Here is an 8,896-nt window from a genome sequence, read left to right on the forward strand (position 1 = left end):
TTTCTATATCAGTGTTTATCTCGAAATATAAATCGTATATTTGAATAATCTAAATGTGTTTCCGGTATTATCCGAATTCAAGTTAGGGTTGCAATGTAGAAGCGCAAGGTCTTATGCAAATACGTGATTGAATTATAAAATTTCTAACTTCGAGGGAAATTTCGAGCTAGAAAAATAAAACTTATTGTAATCTTAGCGTAAGGAAAAAAATTGAAAATAAAGACGAGGAGGCAAAGACAAAAAATTCCCGGGAAAAAAAAAACGGAGATAGAAAAAAATGGTATTGCGAGAAATAACACGAAGAATTAAATCGGAAAAGCTATATCAGGTTTATTTAGTATATCTTCGAATTTTTGGCATTGTTGAAGCTTTTATAATATCTTCAGATAAGGCCATTTCATCAGCGCTCCATTAGAAGTCATTTAAAATTCGATCGTTTCCAAAAATTAGTGTAGAAATAAGTGATCCATGGAAATGGGCAATTATGTATAACAATACCATTACCATTTTTCATTTTTTCTTTTTTAAAAAAAATCATTTATCAAAGCAATAGGAAAATGAAATGAAAGAATATTTTTCCCATTTTCTAATCGTCCCAACAAATCTCTCAAACTCATTTATTCCTTTTTTGTGATCATTTAAAATTTTTCTTTTAAAAAATTAATGAGCCCATCCAAGTTAACATATTTGTTGGGATTGAAGATTTTAACGCTTCTAAAAATTGGTAAAGAATTGAGTGATCAATGGACATAGAAAGTGATTAGTTATCATTTCAGAGATTAAAAGTAATTTTTGCGCTATATAGATGGCGGTTCCCCTGGACGATACAAATTAAGTCCGAAAACTTGATTTGATAGAATGAGGCATTGTTTAATAGGTCAAATAAAATCGTGAAATTTATAGAATTTTACATTTCCTGAAGATTTTTAATTGGAATTCAACACATGATTTACTGTCTATTTTCAAAAAAACAGACCTTAAGTTTTCAACCCACTTTCAAAACAGACCTTAAATAATACTGTTTGAAACAATAAAATGCTGAATATTGCTTAAGCTTCTACTTTGCTCACCTACAATTAGTCAATATTTTAGCCATTTCAGATAAGGATATTTTTTACGGTTTTGAATTTATTAGAGTCATTACCGTTTCAGTTGCTCAGCAGATGCGATATATGTGAAATGGAGAACAAACATGACCTTTGTCGGTCATGTGAATGTGCGACATGCGCCGAATCGTTTCTGCTATCAAGTGCTGGTAACAAATAATCAAATAGAGTTGCTCATCCCACATCTGGACTGTCAAGTGAGCAGAACAAGGTTAGTTTATGTTCTAACTTTTCTTTAAAGTGTTATTTCATAAGGTTAAAATGATGATTTCTAGCATAAGCCTTTCAAAAAACCGAATGAAACTTTTACACTGTTATTGGATACATTTGTCCACTAATTTGAATTAAATTTATTTTACAAAATATTTCACAACGTCTTTTTCGTGGAAAAAAAATTTTTTTTTCTTCTTATACTGGATGAAGTAATCATCGATTTTGTGTGCTTAGAATTTAATGACTACAATTAACATTTTTTTATTTGTCCGATCCTTTTTTACAACTTATTCTACTGTTAAGATTGCTTGACAGTTACTCATTTTAACATTTAACAATTAGGAGCAGTTAATTAGTATCCTACTGTAATCATTTTCTGAAGAATATTACAGTCTAAGGTTGGTGATTAGTTTAAATTTATCAACCATACATTCTTAAATTTATTCTATGATATCATGCACCTTTATCCATTAAAAGCAAATGACTGTGCTTCTGTCCTTTAGTGCTTTATAACTTCTTGAAGCAAATTGCTTATTAAAGTTATTGGGAGAATTTAGGAGTAAAGATTAGTTGATTTTCAAATTTGGAAACTGCTGAATATAGGTTTTCCTTTAAAATATCTTTAACCTGGAAAGCCTGGTTTTTCATCAATTCCAAGGGGGAACTTACTGAAATTCCGGATTTTCTTAATAAATAACTTTCGAGGTTTCGAAATAAACAGAAGCTTATGGATTACTGAAAATTTGTACTTTTGGTGAAGAAATTTTAAAGTGAATTCGAGAGAAAGGTAAATAAGGGGACGGAAATTTCTACAAGGAAAACAGTAAAAATCTGTTGGGAGGCTAAAATTTTACCTCTGAACAACAGAAGCAGATTTAAGAAAATTTTTTCTATTTTTCTTTTTGTTTTCCCCACTATCTTTGCCAACCAGTTTTAATTACCAAGTTTGCCGATACCCTCTAGTAAATATTTTACAGAAATTTCATCACAGATTAGAAGAATATCTGTCTATCCACATCTTTAATTTCCAAATAATTTTACTTCAATGATGAAATTTGTCAATCTATAGATTGCAATAATATGCATCAATTCCATGTTACTTCCTTATTTTGAAAAAATTAATTGATGCGAAGAATTGGACGATGAGGAAGTTTTATGCTCAATTGGGCTTCTCACTGTATCATTATCGACATTTTTGCATCAATTTCGCTGTTGAATGCCACAAAATTTAGCCTTTTCTGTTGCATCCAACATATGTATCGCTGTAGAATTATTCATATATGTATGATGGCTGCAGAGGAAGGCTTATTTTAGCCGCAAAAATAATATAATGATTCGAGAAAAGAAGCAAAAAGGCGCTTGTGAAATTGGAGGAGAAAAAGGATCAAAAGCTTCTCCTCGCTTCTTTATACTTCTCTCATTTTTTACTAATGATTAATGTTTTCTGAGATAAGTACATTCACAAAAAAACATTCAACATTCTTTAGCTATCCTTTTTTCGATCCAAAATTGCAGTAATTTCATTTTTTTTCAAAATTACTAAATTGCGCTTCTCGCAGAGTAGAAGACGAATCTCCAAGCATTCTTCTAATTACTTAAGCTTTTCAGGATTTTGTACTAAAGTTGATTCAGCCGAGCGCTAAATCAAAATTTCTGAATTTTAAATTATTCCATAAACATTGAATAAGTAAATCAAAATGTATGATATATTGTTGTTCAGAATACCGTTATAGTCCTTAATCTTATTTATTAATCCATTATGCAAATTTCAGCCAAATTTCAATAATTACGCGGTTTTCTCTTATTATGAATTCGTCACTATTATTAATGGGAAAAAGGACAAAAGTGGGTATGGTTAAGGAGAAGATTTTGTATGCACAACATTTCCTTTCGAAGTTCAAAATAATTCTTAAAAAATATTTCCAACAAATTTTCATTTATAATAATCATTCTTTAATAGAATTAAGTTTTACAAAATGACCAATTACGAACTCTTATGAGCTGAATGAGTGAAGTATTCAACTGGAGTTGATTCTTTGTAGTAATATTGATTTCAGGCAAAAGCATTAAAAAATGAAATGGGAAAATAAATGCTGAAATATTGTAATAGCTTTGATATCCGAATAACTGTGTAATGTAACTAATTTCAAGCTTCATTCTGAGCTTCTTAATTGAATTGTGCTTGAATTATGTTTCTGAGCATTCCAAGCAAATTTTTTGGGCAACATTAAATTAACTTAAAGAGACATACCTGGTTTTGGTCCGAATTAAGATTGAGTGATTTACTTTTTTCAGGTCATTAAGGCCAGTAGGTGTAATAATCGCAACATCAGTACTGATATCATTTCATCCTCATTACGTTACTGCTGGTGATCGAGTCTACCTTCTGCGATGCTTGCATACTCGAGCATCAGATCAATCATTACTACCGGGATCAGTCGTACCTCCTATCATTCCTACTAGTGAAATTTCTTTTATTTTTGCAGATTTGATGAATTAAAATGAGTTTAGACCCCCCTAGTTGAAATTAAAATCTTTGCATTTGCAAAATCAGCTATCGTCGCACCACAAACTGCTACACCTCAAAATGTAGTGACCAGTGGACTAGTGATGTGTCATTCTCGCACTTCCATCGGTAGTAAGCCTATAAGCACTTACTAAACCTACATTAGCTATAGATCCGCTATCCAGTAGTACTTGAATCTAATTTTTTCCTTCCTTTTGTAGATGCTTTCCGTGGATCGGCATCAATGCCGCAGTGCAAATATGAGATACGAAGCTTGAAAGACAATGAGATTGTGGATGAAGCGATCATCGGTGAAATGGTCCGCCACCGCTGGTCCTGCAGAGTTCGTTCGGATCAAAATTTATGTCTTGTTATCACTAATTGTTTCTTGATGGCGCGTGATTCAAAGCATCAACTTATTAATAACCAAGGATGTTCCATAGATCGTACCATTCTTCTAGATCTAATTTACATCGACAATGTATGCATTCTTTTCTCTTGAGATTTTTTTATGAAGAAGAAAATTATTGAATGCAATGAATTCCACTTGAATCGGATTTTGCAAGTTTTAGAAGAATGACATTAAAATAAAATGTGAATTTATGGATTTGAAAGAAGAAATTTCCCACTTATTCACTTCAAGAAAACTAGACTTTTTTTTGCAGATGAATGTTGAACAAAACGTGTCTGTTTTTGGCGTTGCTGAGAAACCTTACGTATATTTTCAATGTCAAATAAGCTTGTTACCGCCAAAAGCTGGTCAGTGTCCTAAACCGAGCTGTCCTAGCAATCATAGAAATGAGTATGTTACTTTGTTTTATTTGGGAATCAATTGATAATTATCGGAAGAATAATTTCTTGCTTCTGATAATTTTTTCTCAGAGAAAAGCTCGAAAAGGATGAGATTAAAGATAAACTCAGTTTAAATTAATAATTGGAAATGACAAAGCCCAATTTACTTTTCCTTTCTATAATTTTAATGAAGGATGACAGTTTACGAATGCTAAAACTATCATCTAGAATGGCTATCAGCTTAAGAAGAGAATGATTGTTTATTTTCTACAAGAAATTTACAGGAGGGATTTGCTTTATATGATTGAGAACGATGAAACACTAATATTGGATACTGTTTCACAACCACTCGAAATTCGAGACTTCGATAGGCAATTTCGAAAGTGAGTTCTTAGACCCATCTACGATTGCTTTTGTTTTAACCGAAAACAGATCGTCGGAGGAATAATACGTGAAAGTTCACAACGCATAACACACATCGCTCTATGAGCAGTTGTTAATTGATTGCTTAATTAACTACTGAATTAAGTTGAGCGTTATACAATGAACAAAATATATTATATTATATTTTGATAATGAGGATTCAGGAGAGGTTGTCATTGTTTACCGGAGGCAATTGTTAATGGAGTGGATAATGATGACATTGTTTGCGTAACATGGATTTTTTTTGTTCTGGTCGCTCCCTTCACTATTTTGGTTAATTCTTATTGATTTATTCAGATCACTATTTGAGTCTTTCAGTATTACTCTTCGCGAAATGTTCAATATTAAAAATTTCTGCCTATTTTTCTAAGCGTTGTTAGTAAGAGAAATGAATTATTCATAAAAGAACGAGATTTTTTAATAAATGTGGGAGAATTAAATTGCAAATTATGCTACTAAAGAAGCAAGACGATATATAATTTCCTTTTATTTTCTCCATAGAAAAACTTATGACTTGCACGAACTTATTTTAGTTTATATAAAAGTTAATTTTCACTGGAAATTTTATAAATGTTGATCCTCGAAAAGTTGAAAATACTAGCAGCACATAAATAAAGAGAAAAACGAGAACTTTTTGCCAGTTAAGCAGGACTTCACCAAAGATTTTGTAAACAGATTGAAGGAGTAATCAATAATTAATATCCATAAAGTAGCTCCTAGCTAGCTTTTAGAAAAACAGCTTAAATATTTGAATGAAATTTGAGTTAGCTTTGCAGATAGCACTCTGCACTGTCATTGCAATAACAGTAGTGGTGTTTCGGAACATACGTTACCGTGAAAGGACATGAATGTGAATGAAACGATCGGAATGAATTGGATTATTTCTTCATTGTATTCGAAAGAGATCATCAAACGATGATGTAATTAATACCCAACATTTCTGTTTTCTTTTCAAATTAAATTTCATTTAAAATGCGAGTGAGTAATCCAACCAACTTTCATGTTCTACGAGTTAAAGTTTATGCTTGTTTGGAAAGTGTCGCTTTGTTTGAAAACTTTGATGACTGGATTTTTTCTTCTGCAACCTAATATGATGCAGTTGTTGCTAGGAAAATCATCAGATCAGTCCCCAACTCTTTCATATGTCTCGGTTATCACGTTATCTAATATTAATTTATGGTCTTCATGAATAGTATTGATAACCTCCAACTTGTAAACTGCCCATTTAAAATTTTAAATCAGAAAGGAATCCACTTCCCTTCCCACTGATTTATAAATTACATTGTAAACTTTTCATTAATTTATATTTTGCTCCTGTTTTCTTACTTATTTCTGCACTTTAGAGTTTCAACAATTACTTAACGTTTTATTAATGAAACGCTTCAAAAATAGCCATAAAAATGTTCATAACATTCAAAAATGGCAAATTAGATGGAAGTGTAGGATAAGACGCCTGTTCAATTCCTTTCTACAATTTAAGTGGAAATTGATCCATTAAGATGACCAGTGAAATTCGTTTGGCTAAAAAACAAACAAAAGAACTGATTTTAATTGTTGAAAAAGTTTAAAAAGCTCAATGTATTTATTGCTGTTTTCATTAAGGCTGAATAAACTGATTCGAGAAAATGAATAACATTATTACTTGAAGTGTGTTATGTAAACCGTTGATTTATGGGTTCCGGCGAAGCGATATGACAATGTGGTAAAATATAACCAAAGAAGATAAGTGGCCGGATATCACAGCCCATCGATGTCTTAAAGAAAGACAGAAGTTTATATCTACGTCGCAAATGGCATATCAGCATATTGCCATCTATTTCTCACACTCATAACAGGGACATCATATTTCCCCGAAAAGACCAGATTTTATACCAATTTTTTCACCGGAAGACATAAAGTCATATCTTCGAGGGATGTCTTACTTTTTATCTCTGCGTATATATCGAAGAAATCGCATATTTAACTATTAGTGTTATTATTCACCGAACTCAATTCGTCCACCTGACAGAGCATCTTAATAAATTCTAAAGAATTAACCTACGCAGAGTAGTAAGCACAGAGAAATTTGACCTCAAGAGCTTATGATCACCTATCCTCCACTGTTCCCTTCCTGAGAACTCTCTTTCATAGCTCGCAGCATGCAACGCTAGTGAAACATTGCGAGTCATGATGACTAGAACTAGGTCGGGAGTGTTTGTGATTAAATCGATGTCGAAGGCTTAAATTTAGCAGTTTAAGTCGTTACGAAGTACCTATAAGAGAGTGAATTGTTAGGAGAAGTACTGTGAGATGTGAAAGCTTGAAAAGAACCGCGAGATACATCGCCTCTTGACAAAAATCTTTTGCTTTCATCAATGAATAAAAAATATGTCTAACAGTTTATCAGTAATTGGAAATATTTAGTTTAGGATAAATGTTTAATTTACGTTACCTTAATTTTTTTGTTTTGCGGGGGATTTGTTGTCTCTTTCATCTTTTTTTCCCTTTCTCTTTCCAGTACTTTCGAGAGCCAAACATAATCAAATTGCACAGCCTTCGATTTGTCTATTTTGGGCTGTCTTTTCAACTCTTCCGGAATAATGCAGTTCATATCCGTTTTAAATTACTTTTCTATCATTGTATGGTATTGTTTGTTGTTCTAATTTCGTACTGGTCAGTGTGCTTGCAATAGGATCCCAACACAAAAAAATAGTGAAGTGTGAAGTAATTAAAACTTTCTCCAGTATTGCAGCTCTTTCATGCTTTTTTTCTCTGGACGGTGGCAGCGAAACATGCAGCAAATATTGTTGGGATTAGTTACGTGGAGGCAGCAATTGGTCTATTATACAAAAAAGTGTTTTTTCAGATTCACAAACTTTTAAGCATTTTGGCGAGATAGAATAATTACCTATTAGAGTAGAATATGTTCTGTCACCAGCATAACTAAAAATATTTCTTTTAAGTAGCTGAAATGCTAGTTATAGTCATGAATAATTTTGCAGTCCCACATATTACGAAATACTTGGTGTTTCAAAGGACGCCACACAGACAGAAATTAAGAGAGCTTATTATGAAAGGTCGAAAGAAGTAAGTATACATCAAATTTCATGTAATGAAAAGTGAAAAGTGATTTGAGCTTTTATATTTTATGACTATTAGGAACAGGTTTTCCACTTTTGGCATAAGATAATGAGTTCGTCCCCAATAATAATTATGACGAAGCTTTCGTCTTTAATTCATTGGTGAAATTTTGGCGAATTCTGTAGTTCTAGGTGTTAAGCAGTTGGGAAAATTCGTTTTTGATGACGGAAACGGCAGGAAGTCCTGTATCATGAAACTTTAAATTTTTTTTTTTTTTAAAGGAAATGTGTAGAAATGAAAACAGTCGAAATTGCATGATTTCATGCTGTTTTCGGAACTTAATGAGTGAAGAAAAAAGAACCAAGGTTTAGTTACATCCAGACAGGAAGAATTGCTCAAATGATCAAGAGGTGAAACGACGCAATGATGCATTCGTCGAACTGACTACAGCATACAAAGTTTTAAAAGTTCCAGAACGACGACAATCATATAATATTTCACTGGATGACAATAAATCTGGTTGCACGGAACAGTCAAGTTTCGATGGGCTTTTTGCCCACTGTCAATGCAGAAACAGGAAAAAGCAAGTTATTTTGTTGTATATACATTATCATATACATTCCATTTGTAATCTAGTAATTACAATTACTGGTAATCTAGTAATTACAATTTTACCCTCGTTACTGTTTCCTCTTAATTTGGCCGCATATTCGATTTTTATAGAAAGACTTGCAGATTATTTAATTGATCCATTGCTTTATTCTCACCTTTTCTTCCTTTCTAAAATTAGGAAATT

The 8,896-nt window shown here is 32.2% G+C and overlaps 2 protein-coding genes across 2 annotated transcripts in view; both read left to right on the forward strand.

Annotated features, from left to right (window-relative positions):
• Positions 1 to 3,146: 3,146 nt before the first annotated feature.
• LOAG_10218 (hypothetical protein) lies at positions 3,147 to 5,328 on the forward strand (the record flags this gene model as incomplete). Its single annotated transcript, XM_020448109.1, has 6 exons — positions 3,147 to 3,190; positions 3,615 to 3,781; positions 4,047 to 4,306; positions 4,491 to 4,627; positions 4,902 to 5,000; positions 5,205 to 5,328. 6 exons carry the CDS (start codon positions 3,147 to 3,149, stop codon positions 5,326 to 5,328), a joined length of 831 nt encoding a protein of 276 aa, XP_020301717.1.
• A 2,437-nt stretch (positions 5,329 to 7,765) lies between these two features.
• Positions 7,766 to 8,896, forward strand: part of LOAG_10219 (hypothetical protein) — a 2,096-nt gene continuing 965 nt past the window's right edge. The window contains exons 1-2 of the mRNA XM_020448110.1: positions 7,766 to 7,873; positions 8,022 to 8,106. Of these exons, the coding sequence (XP_020301718.1) occupies positions 7,779 to 7,873; positions 8,022 to 8,106 (180 nt within the window). The 5' untranslated portion in view covers positions 7,766 to 7,778. The remainder of the gene's footprint in view (positions 7,874 to 8,021; positions 8,107 to 8,896) is intronic.

The sequence above is a fragment of the Loa loa genome (genome assembly GCF_000183805.2).
Source record: "Loa loa unplaced genomic scaffold supercont3.9, whole genome shotgun sequence".
Classification (NCBI taxonomy): domain Eukaryota; kingdom Metazoa; phylum Nematoda; class Chromadorea; order Rhabditida; family Onchocercidae; genus Loa; species Loa loa.